This window comes from Cervus elaphus, chromosome 23, assembly GCF_910594005.1.
Source record: "Cervus elaphus chromosome 23, mCerEla1.1, whole genome shotgun sequence".
In the NCBI taxonomy this organism is placed as follows: domain Eukaryota; kingdom Metazoa; phylum Chordata; class Mammalia; order Artiodactyla; family Cervidae; genus Cervus; species Cervus elaphus.
The window spans coordinates 38,579,606-38,604,849 of NC_057837.1; the positions used below are offsets into that span (position 1 = coordinate 38,579,606).

General features: G+C 41.8%; 2 protein-coding genes across 4 annotated transcripts; one reads left to right on the plus strand and one right to left on the minus strand.

Annotated features, from left to right (window-relative positions):
* Positions 1-85: 85 nt before the first annotated feature.
* On the plus strand, positions 86-16,197 carry POLR3F (RNA polymerase III subunit F). 3 transcript variants are annotated; one of them, XR_006336958.1, is made up of 11 exons: positions 86-281; positions 1,588-1,705; positions 6,822-6,889; positions 7,249-7,269; positions 7,398-7,465; positions 8,775-8,887; positions 9,239-9,382; positions 9,612-9,719; positions 10,589-10,780; positions 11,899-12,342; positions 16,067-16,197. XR_006336958.1 is itself a non-coding variant. In XM_043883500.1 (10 exons), exons 1-10 carry the CDS (start codon positions 220-222, stop codon positions 11,974-11,976), a joined length of 972 nt encoding a protein of 323 aa, XP_043739435.1. In that variant the 5' UTR covers positions 86-219; the 3' UTR covers positions 11,977-12,772. The 3 variants fall into 3 exon arrangements, 2 of the variants coding, with proteins under 2 accessions (XP_043739435.1, XP_043739436.1); XM_043883500.1 differs by lacking the exon at positions 16,067-16,197 and having other exon boundaries at positions 11,899-12,772; XM_043883501.1 differs by lacking the exons at positions 7,249-7,269; positions 16,067-16,197 and having other exon boundaries at positions 88-281; positions 11,899-12,772.
* RBBP9 (RB binding protein 9, serine hydrolase) lies at positions 13,424-20,943 on the minus strand. Its single transcript, XM_043883502.1, has 5 exons — positions 20,790-20,943; positions 19,430-19,472; positions 18,601-18,706; positions 16,674-16,759; positions 13,424-16,312 (listed from the first exon to the last, which is right to left on the minus strand). The coding sequence occupies exons 1-5, from the start codon at positions 20,886-20,888 to the stop codon at positions 16,086-16,088; spliced, it is 561 nt and encodes a 186-aa protein (XP_043739437.1). The 5' UTR covers positions 20,889-20,943; the 3' UTR covers positions 13,424-16,085.
* Between the last annotated feature and the right edge of the window lie 4,301 nt (positions 20,944-25,244).

The window sequence follows — 25,244 nt, forward strand, 5'->3', positions numbered from 1 at the left end:
CAGAATGAAAATACCAGAACGGCGCGCGCGCTCGGGAAGCGGCGCAGGCGCGACTTGGCCACCTCTAGGCGACCCGCAAGGAAGGACCGCCTGCGACCTGAGGAAGAAAGCCCCTTGCGCCGGCCGGACGGTGTCTTCAACCGTGTCCCGCTTCTCCCGGGTCGCAGTCCTGCCACCTGCAGGGGTCTCTTCCCACAAGGGCCCGGCACGGGCGCCCTCATGGCCGAGGTGAAGGTGAAGGTGCAGCCGCCCGACGCGGATCCAGTGGAAATCGAAAACAGGTAAATCGGGGAGTGAGGCTCGTTCCCCGTCTCTAAAGGCCCCCTTTCTCCCGGACCCTTCTCTCGTCTCCGGAAGACGGCACACTTAAGAAGTTCAGAGCTAGTCGGACAGTTGACGAGATTGTGTGGCCGGCCTTTCCCTGGGTCTGTCAGGGAAGCTGTCTACTCAGGCGCACCTTTCCTTAAGGTGATCCACGCTCAGAGTGAAGACTCGGCGTTTCCCTCCGGGAAAGTGTTAGTCGCTTGGTCGTGTCAGACTCCTTGCGACCCCATGGGGTACTGGTGTAAACACATTCTGATCCAGGATCGCCCTTGTTACCAAAGAACTCCCGTGATGGAAGGTTTAACCAGACTTAGGGTGCAGTTTTCTATTATGAAGCAACAGACACCGAACAATTTGAGCGCGATATTTAAGTGAAATTTTTAGGGCACCCAACGCATCTTACGCTTACCCAAAGCATCTCCAATACTCTGGGCACCTGATGCGAAGAACTGACTCTTTTGAAAAGATCCTGAAGCTGGGAAAGACTGAGGGCGAGAGGAGAAGGGGACGACGAGGATGAGATGGTTGGATGGCGTCACCGACTTAATGGACATGAGTTTGAATAAACTCCGGGAGTTGGTGATGGACAGGGAGGCCTAGTGTGCTGCAGTCCATGGGGTTGCAAAGAGTCGGACACGACTGAGCGGGTGAACTGAACTGAACTGAAGCATCTTACAATTTTATATTCTCTACCGTGCACTGCAGTGTTTAGGTTACTACGGAATTTATGAAGACCCCAGCTTTCTTAAACTGTTACTTATTAGTAACACATATGATGATCCTGTGACAAGGTGAAACTTGAGGTTTATTTTTGTTAGTGTTAATTCCAAAAACAGGTCCCAGTTGTGGTGAATTGTCCTAAAAAAACTTTGTCTTCCCTCCAGAAGTGTTTGATCTTCCTCCTGCTTACAGACTTATGGCTACCCAAGGCACTGTCTCTTCACTTTGTTATCCTTGTTGCATCTGAGAAAATTGAAGCCTCAGTTTTAATGTGTTTTTCTGTGTTTTCATTTGATTTTTGTCCTAATTTAAAGTTCATATAAATAAGAAATGCTTCTCTTAAATACAATAAAAATGCTAACATGTACTTCAAAAGCATCTTCCTCATTTTTAATGTGCTTTCATTCAGAACCATTGTAGAAACCCAGATTATCTGTCAAATGTGAAAAAAGGCACATTTCTAAACTGTTCTACCTGTATTTTTCCCCTACTGCCTCTTGAACTAGGTAAAAACATGAATATCATTAATTCTTTTGTCCCTAGGATTATAGAATTATGTCACCAGTTCCCTCATGGAATCACAGACCAAGTAATTCAGAATGAAATGCCGCATATAGAAGCCCAACAGCGGGCAGTGGCCATCAATAGACTGTTGTCCATGGTAAGGTGAATCCAACTAATAGTTCATGTAATTATTTAAATGTTGTGATTGTCATTACTTTCTTTTATGTGGAATGAAACCATTCTCAAAAGTGTGTTAGGTTGTGACTGATAAGACTTCAAACCAGGAAACAGTTCAGACTGCCTGAACTAAGGAAAGAAGTAATATGCATTTTTACAAGACAAATGAAATAATTGTATTTTAACTGTTATTTTTAGTAATTTGTCACTGAGGTACATACTGGCACACATGTACATGTAGGCATAGTCTGTTCCCACCTTCTGTTTGCTTCTTGCTGCTAGTAAAGGCAAATATATAGCAAAGGCTTTGGATTAAATACATAAACTAATATGAAGATTAAAAGACAAAAATGGAAAAATCAACTGTAACTACAATAAAGAGCTAAGGGATAAACATGTGATGATTGGGAAGAAATAGACAATTTCTACAGACCAGATTGTAATTGTCTGATTACTAATTCAATTTTAATAATAAAATTGAATTAATTAGTCAAAGCCTCCCAGCAAAGAAAAGTCCAAGACTAGATAGCTTCACAGGGTAGTTCTACCAAACATATAAAGAAGAGCAAATACCTATCCTTATCAAACCATTCCAAAAAACTGACAAGGAGGAAACACTTCCAAATTCATTCTACAAGGCCATCATTACTCTGATACCAAAACCAGACAAAGATACCAGTAAAAAAAAGAAAATTAGAAGCCAGTGTCTCTGATAAATATACATATAGAAATCCTCAACCAAATATTAGCAAACCACATTCAATGATATACAAAAAGAACCATACACCATGAACAAATGGAATTTATTATAAGAATGCAAAAATGGTTCAGTATGCACAAATCAGTCAGTATAATACACCACATTAACAAAAGGAACCTTAAAAGTCACAAGATCATCTCAACAGATGCAGAAAAGGCATTTGACAAAATTCAACGTCCATTCATGATAAAAACTCATCAGAGTTGGTACAGAGAGAACATACTTCAACATAATAAAGACTGTTTCTGACAAACCCACAGAGAAAATCATCTTCAGTGGCGAAAAGATGAAAACCTTTCCTCTAAAATCGGGGAGACAGGAATTCCCTGGTAGTTCAGTGGTCAGGACTTGGCACTTTCACTGCCAGGAGCCAGGTTCAGTCCCTGGTTGGAGAACTAAGAGCCCACAAGCTGTGAGGCATGGCCAAAGAGAAAGAAAAAAGTAAAATCAGGAGGAAGAAAAGGAGGCCCACTCTTACCACTCCTATTTTAGTATTGGAAGTCCTAGCCACTACAGTCAGATATCAAAAAGAAAGCATACAAATTGGAAGAAGTGAAACTGTCCTTACTTGCAGATGGCTTGATGCTATATAAAGAAAATGCTAAATCAATCAAAAAAGCTATTAGAACTAATAAGTGAATTCAGTAAAGTTGCAGGATCAAGATTAATACACAGAAATCTGTTGCTTTCCTATACACTAATAATGAACTATCAGAGGAAGCTAGAAAACAAGTCTCTTTTAAAAGTAACATAAAAGGAGTAAAACAGCTAGGGACAAACTGGTGAAAGACCTAACTTTGAAAATTATAAAACACTGATGAAGGAAATTGAAACTACTACAAAGTAATAGAAAGATATCCAATGGGCTTGGACTGGAGGATTTAATATTGTTAAAATGTCCATATGACCCAAAGCAATCTACAGATCTAATGCAATCCCTATCAAAATGCCCAGGACAGTTTTTGCTGAACTAGAACAAATAATATGAAAATGAATGTGAAACAGAAAAGAGCCCAGAAAGCCACAACAATCTTGAGAAAAAGAACAAAGCTGGAGGTATCATGCTCCCTGACTTCAGACTATACTACAGTATGGTTCTGGCATAAAAAGAGACACATAGATCAGTGGAACAGAATAGAAAGCTCAGATATAAACCCATCCACTTATGGTCCATTAATCTAAGACAAAGGAGGAAACAATGCATAATGGGGAAAAGAGTCTCTTCAACAAGTAGTGCTGGGCAAAATGGATAACCACATGTAAAAAAATGAAATTAGGACATTTTCTCACACCATATATAAAAACAAACTCAAGATGGATTAATGGCCTAACAGTGAGATCAGAAACTGTAAAACTAGAAGAAAACATAGGCAGAACATGCTCTGACAGAAATTGTAGCAGTATTTTTAGAGAAATGCAAATCAAAACAATAAGGTATCATCTGACACCTGTCAGAGTGGCTATCATGAAAAAGACCACACACAACAAATGTTGGTGGCAATGTGGAGTAAAGGGAATCCTTGTACGCTGTAGGTGGTGGGATGTAAATCAGTGCCACCACTGTGGAAAGCAGTATAGAGATTCCTCAAAAATACTAAAAATAGAACTACCATACAATCCAGCAGTTCTACTCCTGGGTATATATATCAAAGAAAACAAAAAGACTAATTCAGAAAGGTATATGCACCCAAATGTTCCCTGTTGGCACAGTGGGTAAAGCTTCTGTCTGCCATGTGGGAGACCTGGATTCGATCCCTGGGTCAGGAAGTTCCCCTGGAGAAGGAAATGGCAACCCACTCCAGTACTCTTGCGTGGAAAATTCCATGGACGGAACAGCCTGGTAGGCTGCAGTCCATGGGATTGCAAAGAGTTGCACATGACTGAGCAACTTCACTTCTCAAATGTTCATAGAAGCACTATTTACAATAACCAAATGTGGAAGCAACCTCACTGTCCATCAGCAGATGAGTGGATAAAAAAGATGTGGCAGATATAGATATACACACACACATATACATACAATGAAACACTACTCAGCTGTAAAAAAAAAAAGAATGAAATTTGCCATTTGCAATAGCATGGATGGACCTGGAGGAGGGTATTAGTGAAATAAGTCAGAAAGACAAATACTATATGTTATCATTTATGTCTGGAACCTAAAAAAGAAATGAATATGTTAATAACAAAACAGCCTCACAGATATAGAGAACAAATTAGTGGTTACCAGTCAGGAGAGGGAGTGGGGAAGGGCATAAGAGGTGAAACAGGATATGTTGTACAACACAGGGAATATAGCCAACATGTTATAATAACTTTAAGTGGAGTACAGTTTATAAAAACTTGAGATCACTATGTTGTATACCCAACACTAATATAACATTATTTCAATTAAAAATAAAAAACAGTGCACCAGATTGCTGAATCCTGTCCTAACCAAAAGAGGAGTGTTGGTGATTTCTAGTCGCTTCACCATGGTGAAGGTCTTCAGCTTCCGGAAGCATAGAGCAAGGGGTGCTGGGAAGTGTGGTGATTAGAAATGTTTTTGTCCTCAGATTCCACTTTCAGCTTTTTCCTTTCTGTCTGAAAATTATCCTCAGCAGTCACCTGTTGCCAGTCCTGCAATGAGCAGTGGTGAAGCTACTCAAGAATTTTAAGCAAGGGAGTAATTGTTAATAAATCACTAGTGTTGCTGGTTTTAGCTCTTAAACTATACTCAAATTTGTTCCCCTGTTTTCACTCCTCCCACCCCTGCATGTATTCAGACTCTTGGCTTCTACTTGAACTGTTAGGTGTATCTTAACAGCCTTCCTGGCTGTGTGTACCTCAGAGCAATCTGCTCTGTCTTAAAGGCAGTTCTGACCAAGTTACTCTCCCACCAGAAACCCTTCTCTCAGCTCTGGAGATTCAAGTCCAGACTCCAGGGTTTACCACTCTGAGCCCCTGCCTTCCCCACCCACCTCATCTCCCTGCACCCCTTGCCTCACAAGTTCGTTTTCACAGGGAACAGCTTGTTTCTCGGTTCCCTGGCACGTCACACTATTTAGTGTCTCAGGCCTTTGCTTATGCTGTCTTCCCTGGTTAAAAGGCCCTTCCTCCTTTCCTTACACACTGACTCTCATCCTAAGACTCAACTCCAGGCAGCCCCCCTGAACCCGCAGGCTGGGCTAAAGCGGCTTCCCTGGGAGCCCATCCCCTGCTTCAGTCGCCTCTGTCCTCATGCCACCCTATGGTATTGAAATCAGCTGTGGAGTTCTCTCTTGGAATTCATGTCTGTCCTCCCCACCCCAAAGATGTTCCCAGGACAGGTGTTCAGTAAATGTTCACCTGAATTAACAATTGAATGAAGTTTCCAAATTGGGCTTTGTGGTTCAATTTTTTCCACTTAGGGGGCGGGGGGAGGGAGGAAAAGGACCGGTGTTCACTGATATACCAACGTGATTCCCAGGTATGGGTCTGCCCAGCCTTGACTCATGGGAACCTCTCTCAGCAATGCTTCTCTGAACTGCGAGGAGCCCAGTGGTACAGCCATTGGCGTTCTCACAAGTTCAGACTCAAGGAAAGGCAAGAGCATGGCAGACATGCTTAGTTTTATATTTGACTTGTATAAAACAAAACTACTACAGGCCTTTTATTCATTGGTTGATCTTTCTGCCTAATTTTCATGTAACACTACAGAGATCACCCATATCAGTAAATGTTACTATTAATGTTGTAAATTTTATTTAATCATTGTGTCAACATATTTTTGCATGAATAGCCTTTATCTGAACTTTTTAAAGATGTTAATTTTATTATGTTTATATATATTTATTCAGTTTACTTGAATATGAATTTTTATTATTCTAAAGCTGCTTGTTTAAAATTCTTCATGCATTGATAATATAACCAGGCTAGGATCTAACATGTAGGAAATTGTTAGGTAAGAATCTGTCTGCAGTGCAGGAAACCTGGGTTTGATCCCTAGTCAGGAAGATCCTCTGGAAAAGGAAATTGCAACCCACTCCAGTATTCTTGCCTGGAAAATCTCATGGACAGAAGAGCCTGATGGGTTGCAGTCCATGGGGTTGCAAAGAGTTGGGCATGACTGGGCAACTAATACTTACTTACTTAATATTTGGGGAAATGGTGATATAAAGAGTTAAGTTTAAAAAATATGTATCACGTGTGATATGTAGGGAAAATCTTAAGTACTCAAGGGAGGAACTGACAACTATACAAGGTAGGATATTTTAGTCTGTAAAATATTGAAGAATGCGTTAATGCTTGCCATTAGATTTGATATGTCTCCAAAATAGTTCACTGATATTTTCTTTCTTTTAAAAAAAAAAAACTTTAGGGTCAATTGGATCTCTTAAGGAGCAATACAGGACTTCTGTATAGAATAAAGGATTCTCAGAATGCTGGGTAAGCACAAGATTTTTTATTTTTAATACTGTAAAAGTAATATATGTTTGGGTGGGAAAGGCCAGTACAGAATTACATCATGTAAACCTGTCCTTCAAATCATCTCACTTCCCACAGGAGTTCCATTTCCCAGAGATAGTGGCTCTAAATAATTTGGTATATATCCTTCCTTATAGGTATATATAAATATATATAGATGATTATATATTTATATACCATATATTTATATTTATATATAATCTCTTTTCTTTTTTTTTTTTTTTTTTTTAACAAATTGGATCATGCTATCCATACTGTTTTGCAACTTGTTTTTTTTCACTTACTGTATCTTGGACATCTTTTCATTCTGGTACATACAGCCCTGTCTCATTCTTTTTAAGGTAAGCCCTCCTTTTGGTAAATAAGTCAATGTGATGACCTTGTCTACTCATTCATTTAAGTGGTCATGTAGATGATTTGATTAGCCTGTATCTCTTTGCCTATTTAATTCTGCTTTATTCCCCTGCAGTAAAATGAAAGGATCAGATAACCAAGAAAAACTAGTGTATCAGATCATAGAGGATGCAGGAAATAAAGGTAAGCTTTAGAGGAACAAGCAGAAAAAACGTTATCTCTAGGACCAGATATTAGGGATGGAGATCCTGGCTTCCCAGGGTGTAGAGCAGTCAGTTCAGCCTGCTGCCCTTTGTGTTCAAAGGAGAAGAAAATATCACATACATACTCACACACACATATATATACATATTTATAATGTACATATTTTGAAGGACACCCGAGAGTGATGCTGTTGTTGCATGAAGGGAGGCAGAAACTAGATGGCCATGGGCAGAGATGGAAAGAAACTTCTGAATTCTGAACCATATACATGTATTATCCAAAACAAATAAAACGGAAGGGTTTTTTTAATCCTCACTCTCTAAATTTTGGAAGCCTTCATTTCTTCCTCTTATCTGTTAATTGTGGATCCTAACATCTCTTTGGTTTTTGTAGGAAACCACAGGACACCTAGTGCAGCATGGCAGTGTCTGATGTAGCTCCCTCCACAGCTGTTTAGTTCCTCTCCTGTCGCCCTCAAAGAACGGGATCTAAATTGCTGTTACTACAGTTTAAGACCTGTTTGAGTCATTGATATTAGCTTCAGCAATTATGATGTAACCTAAAATTGTACAATTCTATATGTGTTAGGAAGTTAAATTACATTTTAAAAATAAATATGAAGACAGCATTCTCTATTTAAAACAAAATCTGCCTAGCTTATTACGCCTTTTTGTTGGGAAGAAAATACAGCAAAATACTTTCACATAAATTCCCTTCATACATATAATACTTATTTCCTTCTTTGAAAGAAAAATCGTAGCTTTCTGCACAGGTTCTTAGTGACTGTAAGAGCTATAATCTTTCTGTTTTCCAAGTATAATGGACATACATACACACAGATTCTCTCATAAAGGTTTTTTTTAATTGCTTTCCATTGAGGATGGCAGCTGACCCTGACCCAAACTTAAGTTTGTTTTTTACAGTATACGATCTAAAGTGAAATTTATAGAAAAAAGAGGCTGGAATGTAGGAGGGCATGGAAAGGCCAGTGTAAGTTAATTCAATGACATCAAGATTTTTCTTCCTTTAGAAAAATGTCCCTTATCATATGATTTTTAAAAGATGCCACACTAGCATTCCAAGAAATTTCCAGTTAGAAAATGGAACATAAAACTTTCTTGCATATTTTTGTTACTTTATCTGAGATTCTTACCTGTGCATCATTTTTCCTATAGCAGTGCTCCAGGATTATACACATATTTTGCTAGATTTACAATGAGATATAAGCAATGGGAAAAGAAACACAAATCCTATAGTGTTAAACTTATTTTACTTTATTTTCTTACAGGAATATGGAGCAGAGATATCCGATACAAAAGCAACTTGCCATTAACAGAAATTAACAAAATTCTAAAGAATTTGGAAAGTAAAAAGCTTATCAAAGCCGTTAAGTCTGTGGCAGTGAGTAACAGTCTCTTTTCTTCTCTTGAATGTTCACTGTATGTATATTGCTTCAAGGATATTTCAGGTGTTTATCGTTCTTTCGGCTATGTCATGATTTAAAACAACTGATCAAAAAAGATTTTTAAAGTTGTAGCTCATATTGGACCATTTGGAGATGCTGCTTTAGTCCATTAGCTATAACACATGTACTCTGATAATGTCAGGTGTTAATAGGGGAAGCCAAGCACAAGGTGACTTGGTATGCTGTCCTGAGTGAAATATAAAGCTTTGGGGTTTTTAAGTCTTAGTTTTGGAAGACTGCTTTGTTGCCTTTTAACCATCTGCTGTGTGTGTGTTTTTTTTTCCTAGGCCTCAAAAAAGAAGGTGTATATGCTCTATAACCTGCAGCCAGACCGCTCTGTGACAGGTGGGGCCTGGTACAGTGACCAGGATTTTGAATCTGAATTTGTGGAGGTGCTTAACCAACAGTGTTTTAAATTCCTACAAACCAAGGTGAGCCATAACTGAGGAAACATCCTTCCAAGTGGTCTTTCTTTTTTTTTTTTAAGTTTTTTTCATAAGGAATGTTTAATCATACATATCGTATCTTATAGGAATTGAAAATACTGAAATTGGTCCTTTTTCCTAAACAAAATAGGTCCTGTTGTTGATTATCTTCTATAGAAATTGTGTTCAGAAGGTACTGGTATTGTTCATGAAATTTATATTTCTACCCTTATAGGCAGAAACTGCACGAGAAAGCAAACAGAATCCAATGATACAAAGAAATAGTTCATTTGCTTCATCACATGAAGTGTGGAAGTATATCTGCGAATTGGGGATCAGTAAGGTCAGAGCCCAGTCTCTAATTTTCATCTTATTTTTAAAAAGTTTTGCTTCATCGTAGGGATATGGTTTACAGTGTATTCTAAACACATCTGGCCCAGACCCTCTTCTCAGGTGATACCTGTGTACATTCTACAGAACCCGCAGAATGTAGAACTCACTGTCCTAAGCCAGGCAGGAAAAGGCAGTCCTTGCCGTCAGGCACTTTCTGAACTGTATGTCCTTGAGCTTGGGCTCCAGAGCAGCAGAGTGGAAGCCTGGCCATGCATTTCACTACCAGATGCAAAAGTCTGTTCTGACAAGTTCTTGACTCTCCTGGGGACATTTCAACATATGTGCCAAACATCCGTCATTAGTATCGGTTGTCATTTATTGGTAGTTTCCTACTTATGAGATGTAAGTGGCACTGTCAGCACATTCTTTTGAACATCTGTACATGTGGACACTGCTTGATTGCCCCTCACCATCAGAGAAGATGCTGAAGTGGCTGCTTGGACAAGTCATTTTCATTTCTGCTCTCCAATTCTCTTTTATTTAAAAAAAACAACACAGGAATTTGGACTATTTGCTGTCTAAAGTACCTTTCTGCTTAAGCATTTTTATAAATCTCCATCAGATTCTTGCCAAAGAAATGTGACAAGATGTCTAGATCCTCCTTAGGAGGGCGAAGCTCAGCAGTGAGCTCAGAGCTCTATCCCTGGGATCTGAGTGGTCCATTCTCACTCTGGCCATTGTTCAGCTTCTTTGTGCTTTCAGTTATTCTAGCATACTCCTTCCCCACTTCATCAAGAATTGTGACCTGTTACTGTTATCAACACCCTCCAGAAGAATGATTGCTTATTTTGAGTCCTTTCTAACATACTGCTTTTGTAGGTGGAGCTGTCCATGGAGGACATAGAGACCATCTTGAATACACTCATTTATGATGGGAAAGTAGAGATGACGATCATTGCTGCCAAAGAAGGCACTGTTGGCAGTGTGGACGGACACATGAAACTCTACCGGGCGGTCAGTCCCATCATCCCGCCCACAGGCTTGGTCCGGGCCCCCTGCGGACTCTGCCCGGTGAGTTAAAATGGCTTCTCTTTTTACTTTACTGCCTGCGAGTGCAGATCCCACCTAACTTACCAGCAAGAGCTGCTGACACCACCATGTAACCTTGATGACATACCTTTAGTGAGCACGTCATCACCTTACATTCTTTCCTGTAATAACCACCTTAAGGAAATTGGTTTTCTGCTCTTGATCCCAAAATGCACAATTCTTTTCTTAACCTTTTATTTTTTATTGGGGCATAGCCGATTAACCATGTGATAGTTTTAGATGCACAGCAGAGTGATTCAGCCATACTTATACATGTGTCTATTCTCCCCCAAACTCCCCTCCTATCCAGGCTGCCGCATACATTGAGCAGAGTTCCCTGCAAAATGCAGTTTTTGCTGAGGGCTAACCATTTCACCTAAGGAGGAAGGGTAGTGGGGTTTGGTGAGAACCTGTTGTTGGCCAGACATGTTTTTGAAAATGTCTATGCTGTCATAATCCTCCTGCATCCTTTGGAGTTAGTGGTATGAGTTAGTGTGAGGGGGCTTAGGGCAAGGAAGATTGAGAGCCTTCAGTTGACTTGACGAGGCCTCACACCGGAGGTGACGTGTTCGCCCTTGTAGCACACCCACACTCGTCATTTGTTCCTTCCTATGCGTGCTGCAGGCTCTGTCCCTGCTCTTGGGGCGTGTTTATTCTCGGACTGCCTGTCTGCTTTCTATTGTCTACAGCTCTCATGCCCTGGTTTCAACTCCCAGAAAAAAGGCTACTCTGTTGGGAATTCTATTTAGCACTTTCACAAAAAGGATTAGTCAAGATTAAGTCATTCGTGTGTGCAGACCTCCGATCCTGGACCGTTGCCTGCCTTCTGCCCAGCGGGCAGGTAGACTAGCCAGCTTAGTGCTGTGGCAAACGGTCTCCGTCCCACTCCATGACCAGAGCAGGTCCTCTTCCAGGACGTTCTTAGATACAGGCCTAACCTTTCACTTTGAAAGTTTTGTTTTTAATATTGCTTTAAATAAATGCTTGAAATATTGGATATTTTGTTAGAATTTTTAGTTGTAGTTGATATTTAAGACATTACCTATAATATACTAATTTTAAAACCTGAGTTTGAATGTAACTATTTTTCTTTTCTAAAGGTTTTTGATGACTGCCATGAAGGTGGTGAGATTTCACCATCTAACTGTATTTACATGACAGAGTGGCTCGAATTTTAATAGAGAGCTATGAACTTTGCTGACGTTTTGCAAATGAAGTTACTTCGGGTGCAAATAATTTAACTCATGATGGAACATCACACTCCCTTGAAAGCATTCAAGGTACAGACTTGCTGCTACAGAAAAATATATTTTTTAATCTATGAAGACTAAATTTATATTGATAGTGTAGTCAGCAGGGTATGAAACAGATAATAAGGTTAGTGGAGAAATCCATTCTTCAGTAACTAAAATACTTAGAACCTCTGGAAGACCACCTGTTGGAACTTTCAAGATTTCTGATGATTCACGGGAAAAGAAGCCAGCAAGTCAGTATTCACCAAGGACTGTGATAACGGCTGGAACTTTAAAATGCCTGTTTTAAAGGTATTTATCAAGGTCTTCATTGGGAATTTTTTACATATGGCTCAGTGTCACCATTTCTGTTTTCTCCATGGTTTCATTGAGAAGAAACGAAAAGTGGGGAAGGCAGGAATAGCAGGGGAGGACGCAGACTTGGAGCATGAGATGGGAGACAGTAGAGCATCCCTTTCCACACACTACTGATGCCTTTTTATGTCAGAAATATTCTTTCCAAGGATTACATTGGTGTACTTACCTCAAACCCAAACGGTGACTGTTGTCAAGGACATGTTTTCAGTGCATAAATTCATTCATTTGTTCATTCATTCATTGTTCTCATCCTAAAGGGAATATCTTCCCTGGCTCTTTGTTGTTAAAGTCTATGGCTCAGTTGTATTATTTGCTAGAATTTTCCCCTAGATTCTTATTTAACTAAAATTAAAACTAAAAATAATCCATTGCCTTTCATTCCTTTTGGTGGGGGAGGGAGTATCATTCTTCTTTCCTTATCCTATCTTCAGTTTGTTTCCATATTGTCTCAAATATTATGTTATAATAGGTCTAAACTAAGCAAGAAGCTGTTATAACTGTCCTCAGTTCCAATAGCACTTACAGTCCCAATCCTCAGCTGAATAGAAAACAATAGGTCACTTGATGTTTTGTTGCACAGAATTCAGCTACAGGGCTTTTTCGGATCTCAGCTGTCTTACTTTCACTTTGTAGTGCCACTTAAAGGTTTCTGTGTCCAGGCCAAAAGCCAGGGTCCAAGGGAAAGGAAAGTTACTACTGGGGCCTGGGTTCAAACCCCAGTTTGGAGAACCATCACAAGGGTTATTTTAAGATAAATAGTAAAATAAAACTCAGCTCAGTAACCAATTTGTAAGAACCATATAAATTCTGTGGTGAGCTCTATAGAATTAGCATTTGATGACACTGGTGTTTGAAATAAAGATCATTTCAATTACTGGGTATGTGTAAGATCCAGAAGGGTCTGAGAGCCCGAAACTACAAGGGCTTCTGTTCCCCTGAGAGTGGAATGGTAAGATGAGTATCTGCCTTTCTGGGAACTGGCCTGTCAGAGTCAGAAGTGGAAAGAAGGAACCAGTTTGCGTTTTAAATACAGATTTTTTTTTTTTAATACAGATTTTGTACTATATCTTAAGCGCCAGAGATTGTTTAAAGTTGACAATCTGTGGCTAAACCAGAAGTATTCCTTGCCTACCAGACTAAAGAGTCCCTTTAAACTTTTTCCCCTTAGCCTGTTTTTCATTCTGAATATTAAGAAGGAAAGAGGTGATTGAAAAATACAGCATCTCTGATGTTGGTTACATGGATATTTACAGGAATAAGTTCTGACCAAAACAAACTGTGGGGCTCTAAGCTCACAACGACATCACAAAGTCCAACTGGACGTGAAGTCCTACTCCTCACAGCTGATCTCCGTTTAGCGTGTGGCATTTTGCTCACCTGAAAACAGATATTCCCTGGAGTCTGTCAAGGCCTGTCTCTGCTTTATACTGATCTGCATATACAGAGTCAAACAGAGAAACACGAAAGGTCATGATCTAATAGTTGTAATGAGTAGTTCATGTGGGATTCTGTCATATAACTTCTCTGATCTCAGTTTGGTGATGGGTAAGTTTTATGGAGCCGTAATTTTTATCGTGATCAACTAAACAAACCAGTCAAAAGTAACTCAGTGGAGTCACTTCGACTGTGGTGGTGGGTGAGGGACAAATGTGTCACGAGCTCTAGCACAGTGCTGTCCCGGAGAACCTTCTCTCGGGATGGAAATGCTCTGTATCTTTGTTCAGCAAGGCAGCCGCTAGTCACCCATGATGGCAGAGCACCTGCGCTGTGGCTTCCAGGAATGAAGAACTGCACGCTGTCTTGCTGGCTCCCCAGGGCTACTGGCTGCCATGCTGAGCGGCACAACTGGATCGCCATATGGCTCCAAACTCAAGTTACTTTTATAGGAGTGAAGAATATTGAAGTTAATTATTTCTCAATTGTATATATTTGTTTTTTTTCTACAGAGAAAGTATAAAAAAGTATTATGAACTGTTATTTTTATAAGTTTTTACTTTTAAGAAAGGACTACAAAAAAAAAAAAAGGACTACAGAAAACAAGGCAGAACATATAGAACAATTTCTACTGCCAAATAATTCAAACAGAATCAAACTTTGATTACAGGCTTGGTCATATCAGTGCCAAACAACCTCTCTTAAGAAAATTATTCGACTGACTTATCTACTTGGCTTTTCACTAACTCATCAGATTTATTTTTAGTTATAAAAGACACCTTCAGCGCAGCAAACTGAAAACATCCCCGGCTGTAGAAAATAAACAAGAGACATCCACCACACCATACCTACCAAGATTCCCAGCCCCCTAAGGTAGTTACTGCTGAAAGCTTAGAGACTCTCTCCTGACTTTTTTAAAGCACATTTAGAAATCAAGACTCTTCAGCTTCAAATGACAGCTTTGAATCTTCATGAGGTGTAAACAGTGGGAATTCACATTACTGAAGCAAATGTCAGTGTGAATTTACTGGAAAGTGTTTGAGGCAATACTTAGGGATCATCATAGCCAAAAAACATTGGGAAATGAGAAAGGGTTTTTTGAGGGAATGTGATTAGAAGAAAAATCATGGAATGATGCTACAAGATCTCAAGGTCCATGGAAACTGAAAGGTAGAGCACTTTACAGAACAAAACTTGAGGCGTGGAAAGATCATTTTTTTTTAAAGACTTTGTAACAGAATCCAAATTGTTCCCATGACTTTGTCGTTTGACATGTTGTCTGTTTCTCAGGCTTTTCTCAGGCTTTCCAGAGAGGCTTGTACAGCACCTGGCTAAGTGAATACCTAAGGCAGAGGTCACACAGGGATGGCCTAGACCTTGTATCTCAGTGTTTGTAAATTTATTTATGCTGTAGCTGCCAACTAACATAACCCATATGTCTGTGGGTTGAGCATAATTCATGTACATATGGATTTTATATATATAACACTCAATAGTCCCTAAATATAAGACCCACTGTATAAATTTGTTTTTCTTGAAAAATCAGAAAGATTGGCAATACCTTGGCAAATTCCCACGTGGCGACAGGGCCCAGGAGTTCTCCCTGTTCGTTGCCCTGTTGCCCTCAGCAGTCTGGCCTGATCCTCGCCGATCCAGTCAGCTCTTCTCATGTCCCCCACCTGCCCCTGCACACCCCTGCCTCCAGCTCCTTGTTTGTCACTCTTGACATGTTTGGGGATGAGGGGTCAGGTGTCAAAGGGGAAGGCCTTGGTCTGGGTTAACCTCTGGGGTCAGCTCCCAACTGAAGAGTGTTTGGAGCTCTTCAACACTCTGGACCTTTAGTCATGTTTTCTTTCCCCGACAAAAGAAAAGTTTTATGTCAGAGAGCACTGCAGCTCCTTCAACATAACATGAAACCTGTTTTAATTGGAACTGGGGGGTCAGGAAACCTGGGTTTTGTTTCTGTCTTACTCACTTTGGACAGGTAAGGGTGGTTAAGCTGTCCCCTGTCCCTTACCAAGTGGGAAAAAGAATATTTTAGCTCAGCAATTTGAGATGTAGATTCTGTTGAGAACAAAAATGCTGTTTGAAAATTGAAATGTGTGTTTTTTTAGGCATTTTGTGCCTTAACTGAATCTGTTTTATGTGTCAGTATTCATCTGATAATAGAGACTGTTGATTATTAATAATCTGATAGTTGCCCTCCTCCCATGTTATTACACAGACAGCAGGAACCATCCTGTCTATGCTGGTACCTTCAGCATGGACCTGACTACACTAACCAGTTCATGAAACTCCGTGTTCTGGAAATGGCCGCGGTCAGTGAATTTGTACAATTTGGCTTTCAGACTGTCGGCCACTTCTTGTTGTTCCTTCCAAGGAAGGAAAGGGTCATCGGTGGAGCCAAACTGCACAATGTGAGGACAGTTGGCTTTGATCTTCTCCCACTGCCAGGGCCGGCTGAAGTAGCCTGTGAGAAAAACACCGAGCCTCTCAGTGCCCTGGACCATTGCCACTCTAGCCGCTCTGGTGAAGACCACAGCAGGGACATGAAGAATCTGAGCCCCACTGTGAGTCTGCAGATCTGCAGATCTTAGATACCGTGGCTACTGGTGAAGAGGGAGGGTGTGGTTCGGGGGCTCAGTTCTAGACTGTGGATTACAAGCTGACCCACTGCCCTAAGTGCCTACATTATATCTAAAGATTGGTGGTGAGTATGTCTCACGTGTGATTAGATGTCTTGTTAGCCTGTCAGAAGACAGTGCTGTTTTATCATGCAGCCCCTTGACTACAGGGAGGGCCCTCCCCAGGGTCTCTGCCTTCAGACTTACCGCTTGCACGCTCATTCGCATCTCCCAAGTCAGATGTGTACGCAGCCACTAACACGATAGCATACACCTGGTGGGTCTCGGCGTACCTGGAGAGTCAGGAATGACGTAGCTTATGTCTAGTGTTAAATGTAATTCCCAGGGAGGCAGTAAGCCACCCAAAGTCACTTGACTCAGCTTACAGAAAGCACGTGCTGCAGGCTGCTGAGCTTGGTATGAAAAAGAGCAAGCAAACTGCAGAAGAACTAGGAGCCCAGCAGGCAATTGCCTCACCTGGGCTACCTGAGCTTCTACTCAGTTCTCAGAGTAGTGCAGGCCTCGCCTGGAATAAGCACAAGTGTAATCATCTCGATGTGTGGGTGCATCCACCTTCAGCCCGTGCTGGCTTTACCTGGTTGGTTAACACACAGATTCCCTGGCTCAGCCCCAGAGCATCCGATTCAGAGGGCTGAGAGCGAGGCCCAGGAATCAGCACTCTAAGGCATGACACCTCCCCAGCCCAGGTGACGGGTACGGGTGGTCTGAGTCCTGCAGAACCTTGCCTCTCACACGATGCTCCACGCTGTGCTCTTACTCATTTGCATTGTGTCACATCTGTTTCCCCCACAGCAGGTCTGGGCCTTCTTGCTGTTTCTGACCCGGTTCCCTCGAACAGTGCCCGGCAAGCAGACACTCAGCTGACTGTGTAGATAGTTCCCTCACTGAGCAGAGACTGGGCTCAGGAAGGGGCTCCTGCCTTTAAAAGAAGGCACTCGGTTATTAGCAGCGGCCTGAGAAAAATTCAGCTGGCCTTGAGTTGGTACAGATTCCGGTGTAAAGCGATTTCTTCATTTTCCAGACAACCCCTTGCAGCTTGTGAACACTATGACTGTAACATGATTCTGCAGGTCCACATCAGAAAGCATTCTCGTAGCTTCAACAGGTGTGGCTTACAGGTTATGGAACCTGGCAAGATTTCTCTGACAAACAATTCATGTGACATCCTGAGAGACTGAGTGGGACAAGAGGCCACACCAAACAATAATCCTTTGTCATCCAGCCTCACAAATAAGGAGGAAACCCAACCCTAACAGGCTATTCAGCCAGCTCTGTCCTTACTCTAGGCCTTAGAAGCCTGAAGGGTGATGTTCTAATAGGGAGCAGCAGGGATGTGCCTGTGAACCCCGAGGACTGGGGGTGGGGGTGGTTAACAGCCTCCACCCTTCCACAGGCATTTATTGAGCACCTACCATATGCCAGATACTCCTCCAGGCACTGGGGTTTCGGTGTCAGAATAACAAAGTCCCACCTCATGGAGTTTACATTTGAGTGGCAGGAGACAGACAAGAAATGAATAGGATGTCATATGATGAAAAGTGCTATAGATAATAAGGGGCATCACAGATATAAAGGGGGTAAGATTCAGTGAGGTGAGGTTGCTGTTTCACAGGGAGTGATTCCAGAAGGCCTCACTGGAAGGTGACGTGGAGCAGAGACTTAGGAGAAGGCCACACAAGTTGTCTTGGGACTAAGTCCAGGTAGGATGACGGCCAGCACAGGCCTAAGGAAGGCTCGTACTCAGAGTGTTCAAGGACTGCAGTGAGGTCTATAAGCCAGGCTGGGGGCAGCCAGGGGGAGATGGCAGAGATGACATGGGTGGTGGTGGTGTTGAAGGCCGAGACGTTCTGGGGGGGGTTGGGAGCCACTGGGGTTTGGAGGTGCTCGTGATTTAAAAGGATCACGGTATCTGTGTCTGAGTGGATTAAATTTCTTTTTAATCCACTAACCAAACCAGGAAGGAATTAGGACAGATCATGTTACCACTTCTGAGGGCAGCACTGTTTCCTCTGCAGTGGAAACTTAAGACATGCACCAGCTATTTCCCAGGCAAACATGGCTGGAGCCCGTGGCAGGGGTGGGGGAAGGGGGTGACATTCAACAAGGACTGAACCTCATGGCCGCGATGGCCCCGGAGCTGTGGCCAATGATGATGGTCCCCTCGTCACAGTGCAGCTCCGTCTCCATGAAGGGCAGCCAGATGCTCTCTCGTGCTGTGACTGAGGTTCAGGGGAAAGGAAGAGTCTGTCACTCAACAGGGGCAGTCTTAGTCCAGTCCTGCCCACCCTTCTAACAGGACTGCTCAGTAAACTGCAGGACCCCAACAGGGGATGGGGCTGTTTTCACAGAGCCAAAGTTTTCTGTGTTGCTGTTGGAAAGACTCAAATCTGTAGTTTGGGTAAATTTGTTTTTATTTTTTTTACCATGTTCTTATAAGGAAATACTAAAGAAAAAAAAATACAACTCTGAAGTTTTAATGTAAACTTTCCAACTGAAATCCTCTTGACAATATTGTCTCTCAAGTTGACATCCACATATACTCTTTCTTTCCAAGAAGGAAATTCCTGAGACAAGTCACAGACATGCTCAGAACAAAAGTGGCCAGGTTACATTTTCTAATATTAGGATCTCATAGAGATGCTATAACTTTTGTCACATCTCTGCCTCAAATGAAAAACCCATGAATTCTGCCTGAAAATATTTGACTTATAGAAGGGAAAATCAAGTTGCTTACAAAGTTGAAAATTTTGTACCAACCCTGGGTGCTCTTCTTGCTCCTTCTAGAACTTTCTATCACGTCTTTTGGTTTGTAGCCTCCTCCCCCCAAATACTTGCCATCATTCATCCTGAGGTATGTATTCCCTTCGGCTTACCTACCAGAAAATGGCAAGATAAAAACCCAACAAGAGGAGACTTTTTAAAGATACATTTAAAAAACTTACTTGGGTCAGGCATGTTTTTAGACAAACACTGGAAACCAGGTATCTACAATACGAGGGGGAAAGAAAAAACTATTATAAGGAACTTAATTACAACTAGTAATGGCTTATAAGAGATGAGACACCTGATATGAGCTTTATCAATTCAATAAGTATTTGCTTCTATTATGAAATGAAGTGGGTTAAGTGCTATAGGATTAAATATGAACAAGCAGTCCCTCCTCATGAACTGCCACCTGTCAGTAGTTCTCTATCCACCCAGCTCTGCAGATCTCTATATGTGCATCTACAAATCTCCATTTATCATCACCGGTGTATATGTAGACAAAGGGCTCCAGACAAACTCAGCTGGAGCCAATCTGACTATGCTCCAGGGAACAGGTAAGATGTGGCTCACAAAGCTGGTACAGAGAGTGGGAGATCCCATCCTCCTGGACAGCTTTTCTAGCTCCATCGTGGCTCTCACCCATCGTCCTGGGATTTTATTCTAGACCTGCTCTAGGAGTTGGCAACTCAGCAAACAGTCATTGCCTAATTGCGGAAGAGGGTTTAAAAAAAAAAAAAAATTCAATCTGCAGAAGACAACACACAGATGCCATTGTTGTAAAACTCACAAAGAAGCCAAATTTACCAATGTATTGTTTAAAGCATACATATGGAGGTTGAAAAGCACATTAATTTTTTCTGAGTGGAGTAAATTTAAAAACAGATAGGCCTCCCTGGTGGCCCAGACGGTAAAGCGTCAGCCTGCAATATCAGAGACCTGGGTTCCATCCCTGGGTCAGGAAGATCCCCTAGAGTAGGAAATGGCAACCCACTCCAGTACTCTTGCCTGGAATAGTCCATGGGTGGAGGATCCTGATGGACTAAAGTCCATGGGATTGCAAAGAGTTGGACATGACTGAACAACTTCACTGGTTCACTGGTTCAGAGGGCAGGGAAATGAGATGGAGGGACATACAGATGGCTCTGAAGGTATTGGGAAGGTTCTAGATTTCAGCTTGGTGACAGGACTCTCTGGTATTGATTACATCGTGCTTCATGATGAACACACGTTGTTACGTACATCCTTTGTATATATCAACATTATGAATTAAAATATTTAAAAGTCTGAAGTAGAGAGCAGAGGAGACAGAATTATCTGAACCTGCAGAAGATACGGGGAGCGGGCGGTCTCTGGTTTCTACAGGTGAAGCTAGGACTCTAGCCTCAGCGAAGCCCTCCAGCCTGCTTCACCAGCCCAATTTCCAGCCCTCCTTGCAAGGTCTAAGACAGGGCGGCAGGGCTTTGCACGAAGGGGTGGGAGCGAGGCGCCCTGCGGCGCCAGGCCGGCGCTCCCAGCGCAGTTCAGCGCGTCTCCTACCTGCTCCAGCTCCCTCTTCACCCAGCCGTACCACCCGTGGGTGGCCACATCCTCGCCCCCATTCCCTGGGACGATCACCGCCTTGCAGGGAGCAGCCATGAGTGCAGCAGACCTGTGGTGCTCAGGGAAGCCTGATCAACCGGGGAGCCTGCCCTGTGGCATTCTGGGAATTGTAGTTCCGGGGTGGCAAGCGCGTATCCCTGTGAGCCACTGGTCCACCTAATGCCCTAGAAGCGCAGGCAGACCATGCGGGGTTCCAGCAGATGTAAACCACTAGCGCTCTCATCCCCCCAAACCCCCTTATTTGGAAGAGTGTGGTATGCCAAGAATGTGTTATCTCTTACCTAAAATTACTAATATTTCTATAGAAAATGTGTTTTCATTTCCTAAAAGCTGAACACAACCCGTTTTATTAGTTGAGGATTCCTGATTTCAACATGGTTCTTAGTAGAATAGTCAGTATCAGCCAATAACAGTCAATAGCAGCAGGGGCATGGGGGGAAAAAGAATTAGGACTCAAAGACTAGTTAATTAAAAAAAAAGCTAAAAGAAAATGCTTTGTTGAAACCCTTTGGGGAGTTCTGGGTTTTGAGGGGGGCATGAGCCACTCATTACCTTGTATGGCCTTCAATAAACTTTACTCTACTCCGGACTCTGATGTTTTGCTATTGTTTGGCCTAACTGTGTATCATGCACATTAACTTGTGTTCATTAGCCTGTCTAGGGGCCTGTATATCCAAAACACTTAATGTTTCATCCTGGGTTTTGTACTGAATTCTTCTCAGGGTGTATTGTAGGTCAGAGGCTGCGGTGGCTCATGACTGATCCCTGTAGAACTGGATGGCAGACAACATTCTTTATTTTACATTCTGTTCCTCTCTATGTCTTCATGGCTGTAACCAAGAAAGGTCTTGGGACTTCCCTGGTATTTCAGTGGATAAGAGCCCACCTGCCAATGCACGGGACATGGGCTCAATCCCTGGCTTAAGAAGATTCCATGTGGCGTGGAGCAACTGAGCCAGTGCAGCACACCTACTGTGTGCCAGTGCGCCAGCCCCAACTACTGAAGCCCACGCACCTAGAGCCTGTGCCCTGCAACAAGAGAAGCCTGTGCCCCACAACTAGAGAATAGCCCACATTCATGGCAACTAGAGAAAGCCCAGGCACAGCATGAAGACCCAGTGCAACCAAAAATGAAATAAATAAATAAATATTTTGAAAAAGAAAGGTCTTCACCTTTTGTTGTGAGTGAAATGGTTTACTAACTTTAGAGACAAATTAGCTTACTACATTTCTTCAAGGAGTTTCGTTCTCATTGTCTTACATAGGGGAATAGAATTTGCCTCCCCCAAATATGTTTCTTGGTGTATTAATTATTTTAAGCTGGTTATTTTATAAGAAATAGCATACTTGGAAAAAACTTTTAGCCAGTAGGAATTATCCTTTTGTAAGAAACATTTATATTTGTAAGAAGAATCTCCATTTGTAGGTTGTCTCCCTCCTGGTACTAGGAAGAGGATGACCACATCTCTAGAAAATTATGAATGAAGAAGGCAGTGAGTTTAATCTGCCCAACCACATTGCCCTTATTTCCTGTGTGACCTCTGATAACTCACTCCTCACCCTCAATATCCTCTTTAGTCTTTAGTTGAGAGTTCCAAAAATACATCTATTTCTGCTTTATTGACTATGCCAAAGCCTTTGACCATGTGGATCACAATAAACTGTGGAAAATTCTGAAGAGATGGGAATACCAGACCACCTGACCTGCCTCTTGAGAAACCTGTATGCAGGTCAGGAAGCAACAGTTAGAACTGGACATGGAACAGACTGGTTCCAAATAGGAAAAGGAGTACGTCAAGGCTGTATATTGTCACCCTGCTTATTTAACTTATATGCAGAGTACATCATGAGAAACGCTGGGCTGGAGGAAGCACAAGATGGAATCAAGATTGCAGGGAGAAATATCAATTACCTCAGATATGCAGATGACACCACCCTTATGGCAGAAAGTGAAGAAGAACTAAAGAGCCTCTTGATGAAAGTGAAAGAGGAGAGTGAAAAAGTTGGCTTAAAGCTCAACATTCAGAAAACTAAGATCACGGCATCTGGTCCCATCACTTCATGGCAAATAGATGGGGAAACAGTGGAAACAGTGGTTGATTTTATTTTTCTAGGCTCCAAAATCACTGCAGATGGTGACTGCAGCCATGAAATTAAAAGACGCTTCCTCCTTGGAAGGAACGTTATGACCAACCTAGACAGCATATTAAAAAGTAGAGACATTACTTTGCCAACAAAGGTCCATCTAGTCAAGGCTATGGTTTTTCCAGTGGTTATGTATGGATGTGAGAGTCGGACTATAAAGAAAGCTGAGTGTAGAAGAATTGATGCTTTTGAACTGTGGTGTTGGAGAAGACTCTTGAGAGTCCCTTGGACTGCAAGGAGATCCAACCAGTCCATCCTGGGGGAGATCAATTCTGGGTGTTCATTGGTAGGACTGATGTTGAAGCTGAAACTCCAATACTTTGGCCACCTTATTCGAAGAGCTGACTCATTTGAAAAGACCCTGATGAGGGGAAAGATTGAGGGCAGGAGGAGAAGGGGACGACGGAGCATGAGATAGTTGGATGGCATCACCAACTCAATGGACATGGGTTTGGGTGGACTCCAGGAGTTGGTGATGAACAGGGAGGCCTGGCGTGCTGCGGTTCATGGGGTCGCAGAGTCGGACACGACTGAGCAACTGAACTGAACTGAACTGAGGATGGTTTTTAAGGTGAGGGTTTCAATCATTTTGATAAGTTACTTAGTTAACCTGGTCTTTCCCATGTATACATGTTATTAAAATTTTGTTTCATTTTCTCCTGCTAATGTCTCATATTGATTTAATTTTTCAGCCAGCTAGAAGAACCTAGAAGAACAGAGGAAATTTTCTTCCTTCCCACACTTATCAAGATAATACACAGTCACATAAATCAACTATTCCTAAAATTCACTATTCCTAAAGTAAGGGAATTCCAAAAATAAATAAATTTCGAATACTTTAAATATGACAGATTGAAAAAAAATCCTTCTTACAGAAATTTCTAGTACTAGGAATCCAGGTTCAAATAACTCAAGAAAATTTTTGGCAAATGATAGTTTTCCAACGTTTGGTTAAAAAAAAACCAGCTATGTCTTTCTGTAAGAGAGACGAATAAACCTGACTCGATACTGGATTTGTTTCTTTTACTTTAAACTTTGTATTCAACTGCTTTTGCTTCAAGTTAATCACTAAAGGGAAGTCGTCTATAAGCTTAAAGTGTCCATAACGGCCCAGATTAGGAACTCCGCCTCCCATGCCTGCGTGTTAAGCTAAAATACCTTTCTTGAGTTCACAGGAAACATCCTGACCAGACCCACCTGTGAACAGGTGCAGGAAAGAAGAAATCAACACATCCCCTCCTCAACCTGGTGGGAACCAGTCTTCTCAGTCTGCTGGCTTTCAGAATAGTTTCTATTCTTTGCCCCAACAAGTGGTCTCCTGATTTATTAGCCTGTTGTGCGGGCAAGCAGCATGAGCTTGGACTTGGTAAAATTTTTGCACTGTGAAATATAACATAAATGTGTATCACCTTAATTGTGTCTCCTTGCTCAGAGAATAATTGACTTGAAGGTCCTAAAGTTACACCACTTTAATAAAAAAACCCTACCATTACTCTTACATAATGGTTTAGAAACATGAAAATTGTAAATTTGTTCAATAAAACTGACCCATTATTCAACTTTTTTTCCTGCAACTAATTTTAGAGAGTTCTAACAAATTAGATTAATACATCTCTTAAAGGAGCTTTGTTCTCATTGGCTTATGTAGGGGAATAGAATTTGCATATCTTGTGGAAGCTAAGTTCCCCAACTAGCGACTGAATCCAGGACCTCTGCAGTGAGATCATGGGAGTCCTAACCATTGGACAGTGAGGGAATTCCTGAAAAATTTTCATATTAACAGTAACTTCACAGTACATCAACTGGAAACTTATTTCTATGATCCGTTGGTCATTTAAAACTTTGTACTAATATTAACTTGGTATTGGAGAAGGCTCTTGAGAGTCCCTTGGACTGCAAGGAGATCCAACCAGTCCATCCTAAAGGAGATCAGTCCTGAGTGTTCATTGGAAGGACTATGTTTAAGCTGAAACTCCAATACTTTGGCCAACTGATGTGAAGAACTGACTCATTTGAAAAGACCCTGATGCTGGGAAAGATTGAAGGCGGGAGAAGAAAGGGATGACAGAGGATGAGATGGTTGGATGGCATCACTGACTCAATGGACATTAGTTTGGGTAAATTCCAGGAGCTGGTGATGGACAGGGAGGCCTGGCGTGCTGCAGTCCATGGGGTCGCAAAGAGTCGGACACGACTGAGCGATTGAACCGAACTGAACTGAACTAACTTAAGCTAATTAACTCTTGG

What these genes read in the sequence shown, in the direction of transcription:
- RBBP9 (XM_043883502.1), bottom strand. Translation starts at nt 20,888, where the DNA reads ATGGCTGCTCCCTGCAAGGCGGTGATCGTCCCAGGGAATGGGGGCGAG. An exon ending in TAAAAACATGCCTGACCCAA is followed by an intron (nt 18,707 to 19,429) that starts GTAAGTTTTTTA and finishes CCTGAACCTCAG; the next exon opens with TCACAGCACGAGAGAGCATC. An exon ending in TGCGAATGAGCGTGCAAGCG is followed by an intron (nt 16,313 to 16,673) that starts GTAAGTCTGAAG and finishes TTTTTCTCACAG; the next exon opens with GCTACTTCAGCCGGCCCTGG.
- POLR3F (XM_043883500.1), top strand. Translation starts at nt 220, where the DNA reads ATGGCCGAGGTGAAGGTGAAGGTGCAGCCGCCCGACGCGGATCCAGTG. An exon ending in AAGGATTCTCAGAATGCTGG is followed by an intron (nt 6,890 to 7,248) that starts GTAAGCACAAGA and finishes TGGTACATACAG; the next exon opens with CCCTGTCTCATTCTTTTTAA. An exon ending in AGAGGATGCAGGAAATAAAG is followed by an intron (nt 7,466 to 8,774) that starts GTAAGCTTTAGA and finishes ATTTTCTTACAG; the next exon opens with GAATATGGAGCAGAGATATC.